Source organism: Pseudonaja textilis, chromosome 6, assembly GCF_049901715.1.
Source record: "Pseudonaja textilis isolate UNSWEBS1 chromosome 6, rPseTex1.2, whole genome shotgun sequence".
NCBI classification, from domain to species: domain Eukaryota; kingdom Metazoa; phylum Chordata; class Lepidosauria; order Squamata; family Elapidae; genus Pseudonaja; species Pseudonaja textilis.
This window is the reverse complement of record NC_141995.1, coordinates 61,112,766-61,131,632: the sequence shown is the minus strand read 5'-3', so window position 1 is coordinate 61,131,632 and position 18,867 is coordinate 61,112,766. Positions and strand designations below refer to the sequence as shown.

Below are 18,867 nucleotides of genomic sequence, written 5' to 3'. Positions count from 1 at the left end.
TAAAACCCTTTGGACTGGCAAGATTTTACCTTATTCATCAGGTAAGTTTCCACCTCCTTAAAAGACAATAATGTAAATATATGATTTTTGTAACAAAAGATGCAACAAAAAGGATGCCGAATATATGGATTTTGAAAAATTAATAATGTATTAAGGGTCAGAGGGATTTAGAAATATAATTTTGAATTATTTAGAAGATATTTCTCATGGGAAAATGGATATTGCTTTTGTTTGTTTGTTTGTTTGTTTGTGGGCCTTAAGGCTGGACACTAGAGCCAAAGGTTAAAGAAAAGGGAGCGAAAATCCTTACTGCAAAACTTTCAGTCAACCAAATACTTTTCAGTCACATTTTTTGGACAGAATGGATCAAATGCTTAATAAAATTGACAGAGCATTTTCTAATAACGTTGTAAATCAAGAACAAGCTGCAATGGGTGCCTATGAAATTAATCTGAAAGGGGATTTAAACTTAATACAAATGTATCTGATGAATGACTCATTCCCCAAAGGAGATGAACAAATATCAAACCACATCTTACCTGGCAGGGAGATATTAAATCAGGAAACTGATATAGATTTTTTTTTCCTTCTGGCTAGACAAAAGAGCTCTGCTAAGATTTGGAAGGACTTTTTCTAAAAGTTAGAAACAAAAAGGATAAATTTTACTTATTGAAACAAAAGAAATCTATTAAAGTTCTGGAAGATTTTTCACTTTGAAACACAGATGACAGTAAACCAATTTTGAGACTCTTTTTGAAAGGATAAAGAAGTAATTTTAAAAAATCAAGTAAGATTTACAACATCAGTTTGTTCAATCAAAGTTAAAGAAAACAATAGTTATCTGGTTGCCCTTACTGGACTTTTGCTGACAAAGAATAATTGACATAGCATTTGGATCATATTTACCTTATACAAGAGATGATATAGAGAAGTGAGTTTATTTAGAGACAATGATAAGTTATTAAAATTGTTTTTACCTGGTGGGTTGAATGGGGATGTTACTTTCTTCTCTTTCTTTTTTCCCTTTTATCATACCTTTCTTTTATTCTTTTTTATTTTTTGTTTGTATTTTTTGTAAATGTATTGACTTTTGTTGTTTATTTATACTTAATAAAATTACTTGGAAAAAACCCTGAAATCCCTCTTAACATTTAAATAAACTATCACAAACATGTAATGTTTAATCTAACTAATGTATTTTCTCTGTAAGAATGGCAAGCATGATGGAACTGAAAGCTACTGAGAAATCTGGAAGAATCAATAAGGTTGCATCATTTTGTCCACTATCCAGCCCAGAACATCCCATAATATGATTGTGACAGTAGTCAATTACCTAACTGAAAAGAGGATTTCAACACCTATTCCAAAATCACTAGCATCTTGCTCAGGAAAGGGTTATCAACCTCTAATATAATTATGCATATCTTCAGGATCAAACAATATTCGTCTGGATATGTACTATATTAATAAACTGCAAAGAAAATAGTTTACTAAGCATTTTGCATTCATAAAAATGCAATTATCTTGGAAAATCTCGCTAGATTTCCAAGTGTCTTTAGATCACAGTTCTCCTGCACCGTTCTTCAGAGAAAATCAATTCCAAATTATATTTCTATTTGGCGTTGCTCAATTGCAAGGTGACTCTGAATGGGTGATTCACAGCAGAACATAATAAAATAATAAGAGAAATGACACAACAAAAACAAACGAACAAAAAACCTGGCAAGTAACCAAAAACGTATACAGTACTATCCATCTCTGATATCCAGTCAGAACTTTATGGCTCTCTCTCAAACGCCAGCTGATTGGTGATCAATCCAGAACCTCATTCTGATCAATCCAGAACCTCATTCAGGGGTGTCAAACTCGATTTCATTGAGGGCTGCATCAGGGTTGTGTTTGATCTCGGGGGGCTAGGGTGCGCATGGCCAGCATGATATCACTTGTGTTGGGGGTTGACTGTGGTGGCCCGACAGTGCGCTACACTCGAGCTCCGTTTTTGACTGCGACAGCCTTCTACAACCCTCTGCTAATGAAAATGGAGCTCGGGAGGGCCACACATGGCCCTCCTGAGCTGCTTTTGCTGGTAGAGGCACCACGGGCCAGTCCTTTGCTACTTCCAGGGCCAGATCTAAGTACCTCACATGCCAGATCCAGCACCCGGCCTTGAGTATGACACCCCTGGTTCTAGAGAGTAGCACTACAACAGAGAAGCATGCTTCCTTCATCCTGATAAATGACATTTCTCATTCAAAGGATCCCAAAGTATACTAATGCTGTTCAGCTCAAATCAGCCAGGCAGTTATCATAGGAAATAAGGGTACCTTATAGAATGACAAATATAGAATGACAAATTCTGTACAGAATTTTATGATATAGGATTTTTAAACACACAGCAAGCCAAGTTTAATCTCCCTGCGTTGCAATAACCAAGATGATTAAATTGTTAATTTTTTTCCAGCAAATCTGCCTGAGAAGAATCCTCCTCATCTCGTATCATGATTACATTCACTCATGAAGAGTATTACAAAGATCAGATTTAGAACATCTATCAAAAACTGTAAACGAACATCTCATGCAGGTTATTATCCATATCTTATACACGGCTAAAGACTGGCATCAAAAAATTGCACTATGTTGGGTACCTCTTGGAGAAATGAGAAAAATGAGGCCAGTCTCAGAAAACATGGTGCCAACACTTAAGGAAGATTTTAAGATTATTAATGTCCTTTGGAACGATGCTGAAGATGCTGTGAAGGATCAAAATCACTGGACTTGCTGCCCAAAGTGCACTGCACAGAACCTTATAAAGATTATGACATAATACAATGAAATAATCCACAGTTGAATAAAAATTTTAAATAAAAACCTTTAACACAGCTAGAAAGGAGTTCAAAGGGGTTCAAGCTCTGTTGCATTTCTTTAGATCACAGAATACCATCAGTTTGAAATTATTCAGGTAGTGGCTCGTCTGTAATATATTTTAAGATTAATATATTTTAATATTACAAATTAAAGCGGGAACTGTCAGTTAACTTACTCCATCTCCCCAAAGTACTTCCAGCCCAAATTGAGAATCTTTGCAATAGTTAAAAACTATATATAAACTATGTTCAATTAAGGTAATTAATTGGGCAAGTAATTTAGATTTAAGTGGTAGTTTAAGGATTTAATGTCACAATACAAAATTTTAGCACAACACCAGAATAACAGAGTTGGAAGGGCCTTTGGGGGAGTCCAACCCGCTGCTCTGACAGGAAATAACATGACTCCCTCTTCTTTGTGGCAACCCCTTAGATATTGGAGCACTGCCATCAGGTCACTTCTAGTCCTTCTTTTCATTAACTAAACATACCCAATTCCAGCAACTATTATATGTTTTAAACTCTATTCCCCTAATCATCTTTGTTGCTCTTCTCTGTACTCTTTCTAGAGCAGGGGTGTCAAACTCGATTTCACTGAGGGCTGGATTAGCATCGTAGTTGTCCCCCCGGGGGCTGGTGGTGGGGAGAGGGGCATGGTTCGAGGCAGATATTGGGCGTGGCCCGATTGACACCCAGCCCCAGCAGACAAAAGACAGCCACTGCGAGTGGGGAAAGCCGGATAACCATCAGCGCCATGGCCGTCCAGGCCCAGCAAAGAAGGGAAGAGGTATGTGATCCCGGCTGAGCCTGGGCGGCCATGGCGCCAATGGAGATCTGGCCTTCCCTGCCCGCAGTGGCTGTCTTTTGCCTGCTGGGCCTGGATGTGCTCTACCACCTCTACTTGGCCTTTCTCGCTGGCCACTTCACCTCCTTCATGCTGGGCAACCCTGGTGCCCCAGGCGGCAACAACAGCAGCCTAATGGACCTGGCAGCCTTGGTGGTGGCAGCAGCCCACAGCGATGCCGAGATGCACTGGGTGCATGAGGGTAATGTGCTCTATGCGTGAGAACTGAGGTGACTAGTGGCAACTTGCTCTCCAACCACAAGCCAAAACAGAAGCGGGGGAGTAAGTGGGCCAGTGGTGTCTGGCAGCAGTTACCCCACACCCTCTTCACCTTGTCTTGGCCCACGGCAACAGCAGTAGCTGCTAGAGTGGAGATGGAGGGTAGCTGAGGGGAGATGGAGCAAGCCCAGAGGCGCAGCAGAGAAGCATGCAGTCCAGCCTGGTGGATCCACCAGGCAGCCGCCTGCCCTGTCCCAGCCACACGGGACGGAGCAGGCACATCTGGTGGTCCATATCACGTGCCTCTCCCCAACTCTGCCTGCTGCCATTGCCTCCACCTGCTTCTTTGAGAGCCAGCTGTGGAACCCCTGCTGCTGGAGACCTCCCCCCTGCGCATACACCTGAAAGGCTTTGTAAGTGTGGCCATCCTGAAAACAGTAAGGTGCCAGCACACATCACTTCAGCCCAGCCCAGCCCAGCCCGGCAGGTATGCATGCATGCAAGAGGCTGGTGACATTTACACAACCCTGGCCCGTCCTACACCATCCTGGCAGTTGTGCACACAGGCCTAGCCCACCCCATCCTGGTGTGCGCATGTGCGCCTGTCTCCTCCTTTGTACTTGCTGGGATGGTGTAGTGCCCACCTCCTCCTACATGCATGCGCACCTGTCCTTGTGGGATGGGATGAGCCGAAGCAACATGGGCTGGATGCCTGTTTTAGAGTGTGAACATCTTTTTTTCACTGTGCTGACCAAAACTGGATGCGGTATTCCAAGTGTGGCCTTACCAAGGCATTTATAAAATGGTATTAACACTTCATGGGATCTTGATTCTATCCCTCTGTTAATGCAGCCTAGGACTGCATTGATTTTGGGGGAAGCTGCAGCACGCTGCTGGCTCATAGTTAAATGACTGTCCACTAGGACCCCAAAATTTTAGAATCATAGTAATGTTTGTATCTTTCTTACTTAAACAAATTAACCAGAAGTAAATTGTATATTTTACTGGATAGATGACCCTATTTGCTTCTCCTTCCTGTAATTACAGGAAATTATAGTTTTCTATAAAGATGTTATTCCACCTATTTCCTTCATTACATTTTATACTAGTTGAATGAGATCCATCACTACAAACAAGCTAACTTTTTTTCTTGCTGGAAATGGCTTGTGCTAATTTATCACCACTGGTGAAATTTCTAGAACAATATTTACAGACCAAAATACCTTGCAATCTGACAGAAATATCTGTTGTTATGCAGAGGATGTGTAATAAAGAGTACAATGAATACTACTTACTGCTGAAATAGTGTGGCAAAGTTTCAAAGAAGCATGTGGATAAGGAAGGTTTTTCGCTTCTCCCTTTAATGGAATTCAGTGGCCCCAATTAAAGCTACTCAAAGGTCAGGGAGCCCCCCCAGAGCAGCATTCCGTTAGTCTCAATAGACTGCCAAGAAAGAAAAAGTTGGTACCCTGCCCCCAGCCAGGCACATGTCCCAGATTTCTCTAGACTCCAGCCTGAGAATGCACTCCATACCCATGTATTAACTTTATACACGCCAATCTTTTACCTTCAATCAGATTACTATTGGGTTAAGAAATCAGTAAATCACATTAGAGTTGTCTCTTTCTACACCAAGAAATCATTCGTTAGCATTCCTAAAATAGGTCTAAAATAGCAAGTTTTACATTTGCATTTATATACACATCATTGGTTTTTTTTGCAAATGTACTGGTAAATGAATTTCAACTGAAACTCAAATAGATGAAAATGGCTTAAAAATGAAGATGAAGGATTAAAAAAAACCTGAACCACCAAAAAAACATAAATTACCCTTTCATCTTTAACACTTTAAAGATTGTTCACATTCCTTTATAGTTTTATCAAAAATGAGAACAGTACAGATAAAGAAAGAAGGCATGGAGAAAGAGTGAAAGACTATTACCTCATTTTCTTTAACTGGATTCTTACATAAGGTTAGTATTTCAAATGGTAATCCTCCTCTGTAAGAGCATTTATATTTTACCTGAAAGCAATCAAATTGATTTTATCTGGCTACAAAGGGTTATGACTCCTTAAAATTCAAGGTAAACCTATGCATTCAGAAGTATGCACTAATGAATTCAGTGGACCTTATTCTAAAACATGCATGGCAGATATATAAGTAGCCCACTAAAAACCTTCAGTCATTAAGAGGCCACTATCTTCATACTTTAAAAATGGTGGTTTTGGTATTTGTAATAAATTTATTTCATGGAAAATTAAATATGTGTTTCGTTCAATCAAAATTCAGTTTTACTACAGTTTCAGGCTTATATTGGAAGATACGAACGTGAGTGGCATGGTGGCCTACTGGTGAAGATGTTCATCTCCACTCGGAAAGTTGAAAGTTCAATCCTGGATAGCAGATGTTTCTCAGGGCATCAAGAAAAAAATATCTGCTGAGACCTCCATGTAGGCCTCAGAAAAGGCATCCCCCAAATAAATGTTAGCTCCATCCAGCTGCCCCCAACTCTCCCGCAAATTAAGGGATTACGGGATTGTAAAGAAAGTGTTTTATTAGAAGATGCTAATATATTGCTTCCTCTGAAAGGGCCGCTGGTAATAGGGCTTCTTCTATCCCTTTCCCAGGTGACCAGCCCAACCTGGCCCAGGCACACCAACACATCTTGGAAGGAGTTATTGGCTTCAAGTAAAAACAATGGCCATGAAGATAAAGATCAAATTAAACAATAATGTCAAATATTACATTTACATGGTAAGCAATGTTGCTTAAGCTAAAAATGTCTAATATATAAACATGTCCTCTGCAGGCCTAGTCAGAGGCCTATGGAGTCTTCATTTCTTGGCAGCCAGGATTCTTCTAGGCTGAGAGATCGATGTCTTCTCTTCCTTGGGGTGGCCATCTCAATCTCTCTCTCTCTCTCTCTCTCCCCCTCCATCTCTCTTTCTTTCCCTCCTGGCAGCTTCATCTTTTCCTATTCCCTCTTTTTTTCCCCTCAGCTGCTCCAATCTGTCCTCCTAACTCCCAGGACCTCTCTTTTCTCTCCCTAGTGGACTACATTTCCCAGCGCCCTTCCTCTTCCAATTGCAGAGGCCCCAACCAGCCAGACAACCAGGGGAAGGCTGCTAATGGAACAAGCTACACTAATGTAAAGAATGTTAATAAATATGTGAGTGGAGAAGAGGATATAATACATGAAATTAATTATAAGGGCAGAGTAAAAAAACAATTCTTATTTAGATGACTTATATAAATTCATCAATTCAATAATCAAATATTGTATAAATAAATGCATGCATACAGTTTGTTCTATTGTACTCAAATATTAGTTTTAAGATCTTATCTTAACCATTAATTAATGATTATGACTGTATATTTTTATATCTCACGCAATGATGGGTGGAATTACAGGTAGTCCTCTACTTACTTCACTTAGTGACCATTCAAAGTTACAGCAGCACTGAAAAAAGTGACTTATGACCATTTTTCACACTTATGACCATTGTGGTATCCCCATGGTCATGTGATTTACATTTGGATGCTTGACAACTGTCTTACACTTATGACAGTTGCAATGTGCCAGAGTCATGTCAAATTTCTGACAAGCAAAGTCAACGGGGAAACCAGATTCACTTAACAACTGTGTCACTAATTTAACAACTGCAGTGATTCATTTAACAAATGTGTCAGGAAAAGTCGTAAAATGGGACAAAACTCAAGAAATTTCTCACTTAACAACATAAACTCTGGACTCAATTGTGGATGTAACTCAAGGACTACCTGCACAATAACTAATTATAATACAACCGCATAGCATAGTACAAGACTACCAATTCCAGGAAGCATGTGCAGTACTGTACTTGTAACAGAAAATTCAGAAGCAAGTGCTTGGCCACCAATCTTATAAAACCAAATTGTATGATAATGCTAGCTCATTTTCGCCTGCCAAGTCAACTTTTGTGTAATGCTCATCATAACTATCCAATTCTAATGTACTGAAAAATGATTCGTGGAAAAAAATAAAGAGAAGAGGTAGAAAAATATTGAGCTTCATCACTGGGGAATATTATTTTTTTTTACAGTACCATACGCTTCTTTACAAATCCATCTACATGTTACCTTCTGATTCTGACATAAAGTGCAATAATTTAATACCAAGAGTCACATCTGAAGGTTACATTGAAAAATATGCCAAGCCTTATTCCAAAAAATAAATGTGGTCAGGAAAAGAAACCATTTTTAATATGCATTTGAATTTAATCAAAAGAAATTGCAAATTAATGCATTTTATTTATTTATTTTTAACATTTTTATATATTTAAAGTTATCATTTGTTTTTGTTGATAATTTGGGGAGACATCTGGATGCTGCCAAAAGGGTTTTCAGAATCTGCAAGCAGTTTGGAACGTCAGCTGTTCACCTCTCCAACATTTTTTACTGACTGTATATGTGTATAATACCTGTGCACATGTGGACTAATGTTTTTCATAATGCATTCATAATGTATTATCATATTAGCATGCTGTTTTTCAAGCTTGCTAAAAAATTTCCTCTAGAAAATGATTCAGTTGCATAGGTAAATAAAACATTGCTTGGTCAGAGTAACCACTGTTATTATTACACAATATGAGCAAGGTTTTTTATGTATTTGCTTTGTAAGAATCTGTATAGAAGCAATGACTGTTGAAAATGCACTTATTATTAGTTAGCGTATGAACGAGAAAGACAACAAGTAAGTAAACAGAATATTTTACACACAAAAATCTCACATTTACTTCTTGACATGTCCCAGTAATAATAATAATAAAGTCTTCTGTCTGGTCCCCTACTGACATATTTACACATTTACATTTACACTGCACACATTTGAACTAACTGGATCATTGCTGGATCATACCTGTGTTCCATTTTCCTTTAGAAAATATAATGTGTAATACATCTTTTTCATGATAATATTTATCCATAATTGGAGGGCATTCCCCACAAAAGCAATTGGGACAGTTCTCATTTGCCAGCTACAATTGGGATCAGCAACTCCATTATTAAGCAATTCAAATACAATGTGAACAGCAGGCGATCATGGTGACTTATAAAATCAATTCGGCTATAGTCATTAAGTGAATTCACTATGGTCATTAAGTGCGATGTCACATGACTGTGATACAAGACTTCTGGTCAGCTTCTCTGGCTGTGAAGGTCACAAATGGCAATCACGTGATCATAGGATTCTGCAATCATCATAAATGTACACTGGTTGCTAAGAAGATCTATCAAAAACTGCGGGGATGCTGTGATGGATACAACTTTGAGGACTGACTATAAGTCTCTTTCTTCAGCACTGCCATAATTTTGGTCACTGAATAAGTGGTCAGTAAGCAATTACCACCTATATTACAGGTGGTCCTTGTTTAACATTAGTAATTTGGACTGGAATTTCATTGCTAAACAATGCAGCCATAAAGTACATCATGTGATTGTTAACCAAGGACTATTTGTACAGAAATCCCCATATATTTATCAGTTATTTTATTGAAAAGTCTTATGATGTGACCAACACCTATAGTCACAAACCTCATGCACAAAGAAATTTGATATAATTTTACATAAATATTAACGTTTTCACTGCATTACTAAGCATTGCACTCAATTTTAGCCAAATGAAAGTAGCTGGCCTGCTGAATTCATACAGATGTAACAAAAATTCTGAGGAGAGGAAACCCAGAATTAAGAAAACTAGTTGTGTATCATCAATTCCTCTTCTTTACATGACATAATTCAAAGTACTATTTAGTTATCTTTACAAATACAGAAAAGTTTACCACCCACTATGAGTCACTGAATTTGCTGGCAAGATATACATTTACAGTGCTTAAAAATGTTCTCAGTTGACATTCAACTTTCAACAGCCACATTCCTAACATTTTTGCTGCATTACGTTTCCTGAAATATGCATTGATATGATACTTACAAAATGCTGGTATAGACTTCATTTTTCTCTGCTCTGAAATTAAATTCAGATCTCTAACACTAACATTTTTATGCTAGAATCAGTTCCCATTCCCCAACCAATCTCATGTTCCCTCTGGAGAAATAAAAGTTGTCATTAAATGGAGCATAATAACAAATGTTTTATTTATATTCATAGACTGTACTAGTAATATATCTTATTCAACTATAAAGATACAGCAACAGCCATTCTGGCTAGATGCATTCATTAATGTATTTAAACTGAATTCCTTCAACATACCTTTTCAATTTTGTATCAGAGGCCATTTGATTTTCTGTTTGTAAGTTTTGTACCAGACAGAAGCAGACTACTAAAAATGGAAGTAATGTACTTTTTGTTTAATATTGCCAGAACTGCTTTTACTGCTGTAATTGGATATAATTATAGTTGGATGTATCCTTTCTATCTTTAAATGCTAAATACACCTGAATGAAGGCAGGAAACTGAACTGACAGGAAGAGGGAGATAATCTGTTATCATATTTAGACTAAAGACTTCTATTTTATTCTAAACCAGCTCCCATTATTTTACCATTTATTGCCTGGACCCACATAACATAATACATTTTAAGCCAACTTTTATGAATCACAATGATCTGACATATAGATATGCTAAGCTAAAGTATGCCCTGTTTAGCTTGTCCTATTATGCAATCCTAAACTTACAAGCAATATAAGACTTTGAGCACACACAAAAAAGTCTGCCAGAAAACCTTTGACTCAGTGTGATAAATTTAATATAAGCTTTTAGAAATTCTTAAAATGAAAACGATTCCAAAAACAGAAGCTATAAACATAACAGTAAATAAACAATACTTATTACTCAGAATAAACTAGAGCGATTGGAAATGGCTGCTGTAGATCCATTATCCTCAGTCTCAGAAATCAAAACTCTGGCGTTTTAAGGACCACTACCAAAAACTGAGTTATAATATGAACAAGGAAGTGACCCGGCCTAATGCAGGCACATAGTATTCAGATACTATAGGGTGTCTTTGGTCATATAACAGTCTTCCTCAGATCCTAATGTAATCCAGCCACAATGCATCAATTCATTGATTTGACTGAAAAAAGGCTGAGACGATATGTGACAGAGCCACAATATACAAACCAGGCAATATTTTTATATTTCAACTTGAGTATTGATGTTCTAGTATCATACTACTGTTCTATAAACAATGAATCAATACTATTCTGTTAAAATATCAAAATTTCTGTGATTAATTTCTTCCAGACTTTGCCAATAAAATCTATTTCTGCCCAAGTTTGCAAGAGTGTCAATTTGGTGCCTGTATCTTCCTTTTCAAAAAACTTGCCTAACTATTTCAATTCACAAACAGGATTTCGAATAACAGTTATCTTATTAACGCTTCTTCCTTTTATTGGTTCTTTCATTATTCCTCCTACTATTATCTACAGACTTACAAATATTTAACCTGGATTATTCCTTGGGCAGCAAAGATTACTAACAAGCCAGTATTGGAGCACATAATACCAGACACATTACTAGAAGGTAAAAATCACAAAACTTTGGCCATATTATGTGGAGGAATTCACTGGAGAAAGCAGCATGTTTGGAAGAGTTAGCAGTAAAAGGACATCAGGTAGTCAAAGAATACAGTTGCTGGACACCATCAAAGCTGACACTAGCCAGAGCATAGAAAAACTCGAAGAAATCATTAAGCAAGTTATGGGGAGACCTGGCCCACAGAATCACCAAGAATCAGGCTTGACTGAACGGATAACATCATCATCTTCATCATCTTCATCATTATCACCTTGGGTTATATTCTTCCAAGAGAAGATAATGAGCCTCTATTAGTGACAAATGTTCACACATCTGCTTGCAATGTGGTTATTACATAAAAATCTATATGCTGCTTTTGTCTTTCTTCCTAAGGAAGATAGATTAATATATTTAATCTAGCTAAATTTCACTAATTGATGCTATCCCAAAATAAATCTTGGTTTTAACTCTACCTCCTTTTTCCATTTCAGGATTACTAAGTTACCATTACATTTTTATACAGTTAGGATTCTAAAATCCCTAAAACTTCAATGAGGTTTAATCAAACTATTGCCTGCAAAACCGAGTCTAATATGTTAATATTCTGCAAAACAAGGAATTAATCCAGTATGATGTAAACAAAGTAACTGTTTTAAATGCAGACTTTCTCAAGCCAATTATCCTGTCAATATGTTTACAAGACAGAATACGTTTGATATTCTTAACTTCAAGTTCAACACTTCTATTTCAACCCACCAACACTGTAGTTTTTTAGTGCATTTGGCTACCTTACAAAATGTCTTAAATTACAACTCCGAGAATTCCAAGGTAACTTAGATTTCTGGAGGACAACAAGTTGGAAATACTGTTTTAAGCAGTATCACAAAATCAGTTTACCCAAGAAATCTACCCTCCATTATAAGGCAGTAAATAGAACCAGGTATTAAGAATTTGTTTAAACAAGCCAGGGTGGAGGCTGCCCAAATCTTGCAAGGGATGACATTCTAGAGCAATGGTCACAAACTGGTGGTCCAGGAACCACTGGTGGTCCGTGAGAAAATGTTGGTGGTCCGCAGAAAAATGTCATCGTCCCCAAGCACTTCCCCCAAAGCAATTAATCCAGGCTGTGCGGGAACACCGGGCTGCGCCACACACATGGCCTGCCCACCCACTGGCTCCCACCCTTCGGCCGAGCGCAAACCTTGAGTAGAGCCACACAAGCCGAAACTGACCAACGCCAGGGGAGGGAAATCCGCCCCAGAGTGGCTTGCTGACGTTGGTGGGAAAGTCGGTCCCATATTCCAGAGCTGCAGTAGTCACAAGACTGGCCCTTTGGTCATTCCGGAACAGTTCCTCCAGTCCATGGCAGGCCAGTGCATCTGGGTGGAGGAGCAGCTGCTCCGGGATGACCAAAGGGCCAGTCCCGTGACTCCTGCAGCTCTGGAATATGGGACCAACTTTCCCACCAACGTGAGCAAGCCACCGTCAGTCAAAATTCATATTAGTGGTCTGCGGGATTTAAAATTATGAGTTTGATGGTCCCTGAGGTCCAAAAGGTTGGCGACCCCTGTTCTAGTTGGCAGGAGCCATAACAGGGGAGGCCTGCTTTCTGGAACCCATTAGGTGGGATTTTAATGAATGAGACCTGGGGCATGCTGACTCTGTCAGATTGTATGGTGGCCCTCAAACAAACAGGTGCAAGAAATGCAGAAAACATGAGAAAAAATGTAAAGGGCCCTATTTCTGAATAAACAGCTAAGATACTGACCTGAATATTTACATATTAACTGATTTATCCACAATCTTTTGGAGAGCAACTATCCCTTGAAGGCAAATCTAAAACTCAAAAATAAAAATTGAAAATAGTATCATACATAGTTAAAACTGAACCATAAACTAAACACTGATTCAAGAAATCATGATCAACTAATATAAAAGAGGGAGATATTAATATATTTTATATTGTTTCTTCAACATGTTCATTTCTTAGGCAAAGAGTTTTATAGGTGTAGGACCACTAACATGAAGTTCTTATGCTATGACATGCCAAATAACATGGTTCTAAAATATTTTACAGATAGGCGAGACAGCAGGGCACCAAAACAGAACAGTCATGTTTTATTCCACAGAAATGTTGAGCCTTGTTTTTTTAAACAATACACAGTTTGAAAACCAGGATAAAAAAGTAACATGTTGCAATTAGAGTCAAAAGAAAAAAGCCTATGCACTCTCCAAATCAACATTTCCTTTTCAAATGTATTTCAGGTCCTGGTACAGCATTGTGTTCATCTTTTTTTACAGTGTTTCTGTAAAGATAATACTTATAAACACTTTTAAATATTCCAGACAGTTATGAACAGTATTGTATAGGAAAGAAAAGGTGTTGAGAGGAAAACATCAGCTCAATAGTACATCACATCCAGACACCTCCAGTTAAAAAAAGGCTGCAATTGCAGACAACATGAAAATCCTCTGCTTGGTTAACTAAATTAGTCTTACTTAATTTATTTATTAATTAAATATTTAAATAGTCTATTCTCAGTGATTATGGGCAGTTCACTGATAAAAATATACAATAAATATACAATAAAATACAAATAAAAAACAGCCAAGAAACCCCATCATTCAGAAGAAGGCCTGCTGAATTCAATCACCCTCAACAACACCAAGTGAAGCAGTTTCATTTGACAGCTTTCCATGTGCCATGGATATCCACAATTCAATCCTATGGTTAAGATCTGACTCTATAGCTTTCATTCTGGGCATGCTTTTTCCAGAAAAAAATGCCAGATATTCCGTGGAGTGTGCTTCCAAGTAAATAAGGAAGTAAATAAACAAGCAAACAAACAAATAAATAAGCAAATCTGAGATTACTATTCCTGTATAACTATATACATAAACGTGCTCCCCACAGAACACATTTTTACTGGCAATTGCATGCTGTGTATCCTGTTGCTGATTCACATATAAAAATGGTTAATACTGTACACAGCAGACCGAAGACATCATTCTAATTATAGCAGGTTAAAACTAGCTCAGCCAGGATGAATGAAATTCCATACATATTTACTTTATATACCATTTTTCATTCAGGAATTTTAAGTCAGTGTATGTAGCACTTGAACAGCCTGTAAACTTACATGGCTGAGAGTGGATTTAGAAACTGAGACTTCCAGCTCTTAATCCAGAATCTTAATCATCTCACCACACTATATCTTATGTGTATCATATTCAATACACAATTTTTCTTTGCATTGTAGATCAGAAAATGTGCCTATGTGAAAAATAGGGATATGCAGCACTTTAGATACAAAGCATAAAAAGGGCTTTGAAGGCATGAGGACATGCATATCACACCTGTCACATAGTAGCCCATACTATATCTGGGATTAAGGAAGCACCAGCAAACTGCAGCAAGATACTTCAGAGTGGACATAGGATATCAGCACCTCCTTATCCTACACAGTACATATTTTTCTGAGATTCCATTGATACCATGTGTGACTAGGAAAAGAGGTAGGTTTTTTAATAAGATGCCAACAGATATGTTGTATACTGTCTACCTCTTCAAAGCACATTTTCTGCTTGGGCTGTAGCACAGCACATCACTAGTGAAGAAAAAAAGAACCATAATAAAAGAAATATGCAATGCAGGTACATAACCTGACTGACAAGCAGTATAATTATAAAGTAGGAATTATGTTGTTTTTTCATTATTTACCTTAAAATTTAAGAAAATCCTGCCAAACCTCTAGGACAATAATTCCATTCCCATATTTAATTATACAATCAGAATTTGTATATAAACAAATTAAATTCCATATCAATTGAGAACCTCTCCCCAGAGCAATGCTATTCTAATGACTGGCAGTTTGTTAAAACTGGATGAATTAAAAAGTAGTTGCATGATCTGTAGCTTAATCTATTGTGTAAAGCAAATCAGTGAGGTTAATATATACTATATGTGAAGTGCAATCAGATTTAGTAAATTATAGCTAAATTAACTGTAGATTAGCATTACTACACAAAACTCATACAAGTGGCTGCTAGGTTCACACAACACTAGATTGCTATTCATGATTTACAAATCACAGTGGCAGTTCCATGCAGAACAAAACGACAGCATGACAATGTTTACATATATCTAGCCTAATATATTTGTTAATGCATTTAAACCAAAATAGTTCTTTAAAATAGTTTTATCACTTCTTTATTCCTGATAAGGCACTTGTATGTAACACAACAGCATAAGTCCACACATGCAAAACGTTTTTGTAGATTCATTAGGTCACAAATTTAATGAACAATAGTCCCTGTTTTATGTAAAATGTGACAGATGACAATGACTGCTCCATCCAAGAATTGCACCAACTACTAAACTCAGTTAGTAGGATTAGAGTTTCAGGCATGTATTGCAGTAATCATTCATAACAGACATATGATGAAATTCTAATCTTCATTCCCCAAAACCAAACTACTATCCCTCCCTTCTCCAAATTTAACAGAGGAATGAAGCACAGGTACTTTCCTCTGGTTAAGGACAGATGTTACTGCGGTCAATTTTCAATAGATATAGATGTCAGTTCCTGATTCTTTTCATCAGTTTACTCAAACTTCTGCAATACCCTAGCTAGGGGTTTGACTAATAGTCTCTCGATGTCTGCAGGTGCCATCTGCTAATAATATGAAACTCTTTTGGTGCATTCAGTTGCAGAAGCTTCCATCAAGAGGAGCAGCCTATTTCTCTTTCTATGCCAGAAAATATTTAATATATATTAAGGAAGATGCATTTTTTTTTCACGAAAATATAGGGCTCTAATGTCCTAACCTAATGTGTTCAAAGCAGACCTTCATTCAGTACTGTATTCATTTTTTCCTACTGCAATTTTAACATTTATTTATTTATTTTTGCCTCTTATTTTTTTGCCTGTTTGGCTAGTTTGCACAGCGATGAAATCACATCTTGCTGGCTCAAAAGAAAACTACTCAAACATTTTTTCCCTTACATTAGCATCTACCACTGGAAAACAGGGTGTTTTAATACCCTGAATTTAGGCAGCCTCTATTCATGGTGTGGTTTCATGTGGCATATAATATTTCTGTTTGCAAAGTTTCCTTTAGATGACTTTGTAACAGAAGATCAAAGAGAAAAGTCTTTAAAATCTAAATAATGTAAATCATACGGCATTCGGAGGCTAGGCAAATTACACCCCCCCAAGAAACTGCCCTCTGCATGAAAGGAGTCTTTCTCCAAGACTGCCCAGCCCAACCCAAGGGAGCCTAATTTGAGAGTTTCTAAACATTTCAGGTACACTTGAAACCTTTTTTTTTTTCTTCTTCTCTTTCTTCTTTGGAAGTGATTCACAATTCCTATGCATATCAGCTTGTTTCCAACATGTTGAAAAAACAGAGCTCATCCTCCATTAACTTGCTCAGTGCCAAACTTTATGGAGGGGACAAAATGGGTGATTAGATCAGACCCATCCTAAAACTCCCATCCTGTCAAAAATCTCCGACTCAGGGAAGGGGCAGAAAGAAAGAGATCTCATTTATCTATTTATCTCATTTATTCATCTATTGAAAAAAGGGGGCTTCTTCCTTTTTTGGGGGGGGGGCTTTTTAAGCCACCCTTGTGTTTCAGTTTAGGAGGCTGACAAGGGTCCCCGGAGTGACACAAACACCCCGTTGAAGCCGGACTTGCCAAGCTCCCATTCATTTTTAAAGGGTCAAACTTTGAAAAGCTCCTTCTGGGGAAGGGAGCGAGGCTTTTTATTTTTTTGTAGCCCTCCCAGGTTGCGCGTTTCAAGGGAGAGCTTGGAACAGAAGAGCCCGGCCGGGGCTTGACCCAGCCTGGCGGGGGGAGAGAGAGAGAGGGGTGTGTGTGTGTGTGTGTTGTGTGTGTGTGAGAGTGTTTGTGTTGTTTTCTCGCAGGCTTGCAAAACCCCAAGCCGCGCGTTTAAAAAATCCCCCAGAAGCTCCAGCAAAAACAGCCCAACCCCTGTGAGGGTAAAAAAGCAGAAAGGGAAGGAAAAAATCTTTCCCGGCTCGGCGGCTCCTCCTTCTCCCCCCAGCCCGGCTTGCTCCGACTCTTTTGTGTGCGTGTGTGTATGTGGGTGTGCAGCACAAAACACCAAGGCAGGGGGGAAAACAAAAAAACACACACACACACACACAAGAAAAGCAAGCAACCATCATCGGCTTCTCACCGTTTTGCTCTTTGGCGCTCGACCCCTGGAACTTGCCGAAGGAGCTCAGGTTGGATTCGGCGCGGGCTGCCGGCCTTTGGCTGACCAGGCTGAGCGTCAGCGAGAAGATCCCGAGGAGGAACATTTGGCAGGCTGCGGGTGGGAAGCCTCCCTTCACACGCACACGGACCCCGCGCCCCAAAGTCTCCTCTTGCAAGGCGGCTCTCGAGGAACTTCTCCCCCCCCCCCCCCCCCCCCGCCTCACCACCACCTCCGCCAGCCCGCCAGGACTGCGCCGCTGGGGAGAGGCCGGCAGCTGCCGCAGGAGCAGCAGCGAGCCTGCTCGGGCAGCGAAGAAGAAGGCGAAGAGGAGCGGGGTAGTTTCCACATAATCCCGTCCGAAACTTTTTTTTTTTCCCCCTTTCGGCTTACACGGTCTCTTCTTTCCCTCAGTCTCGAGGGTTTTTTTTTTTTTCTTCTCTCCCTCCTCCTCCTCCTCCTCCTCCTCCGGTTCAAAGCATGACCGGCTTTCCCAAGGGCGCCACAATCCTCTCAGGGAAGCGGGCGGGCGGGCGGGGTGGGGCGGCGAGAGAGCTCGCGGCGGCGGCGGCGGGCTGGAAGGCGCACCTGTCAGCGTCGGAGACCACGAAACGGGGTGTGTGTGGGGGGGAGAAAAAAAAAAGCGGAGCCGGCCCTCTCCGCCCTCTCGCCCGCCCCCGAAGGGAGGAAAAACCGCCACCTTCTTTCCCCCCGTCGGGGTTGAGGTTGCTGTTTTTTTTTTTTTTTTGCGCTCTCCTCGGTTCCTCCGGCGGCCGCTGCCAACTGTGGAAAAGCCCGCGGTTTGGTTTTGGACTTCCCGCTTTCACGTGTGTCTTTCGGCCGCTCCACACGGCTTGGCGAGGACGGAAGAAGGAAGAAGGCAAAAGGAAAGCCGCAAGCTTGAGATCGCAAGGCAGGCAGGCGGGCGGGCGGGCCGGCCGGCCGGGGAAAGGGTGGAAAATGGGAGGGCGAAAGGGGGCTGAGGGGAGAAGAAAACGCCAAGCTTGTCCTTCGCCTCTCCCGAGGAGTCTCCCGAGCGTCACCTCAGAGGAGCTACCTGGGTGTCGGTTTTATGGCGAGGAGGGTGAGGAAAAACAATAACTGAGGGACACCCGGGAGAGTCCCTTGTATGTACCTCGGTGCTTATCCCCTAAACGTGTTTTCTGCTCCACCCCGAATTCGCCTCCCTTCAACTCTTCACA

At 39.6% G+C, this 18,867-nt stretch overlaps 1 protein-coding gene across 1 annotated transcript in view; it reads right to left on the bottom strand.

Moving 5' to 3' along the window:
* PDGFC (platelet derived growth factor C) overlaps positions 1–18,616 on the bottom strand; it is a 111,925-nt gene extending 93,309 nt beyond the window's left edge. Inside the window, exon 1 of the mRNA XM_026699984.2 lies at positions 17,648–18,616. Coding sequence (XP_026555769.1) covers positions 17,648–17,771 — 124 coding nt within the window. The 5' untranslated portion in view covers positions 17,772–18,616. The remainder of the gene's footprint in view (positions 1–17,647) is intronic.
* Positions 18,617–18,867: the final 251 nt, after the last annotated feature.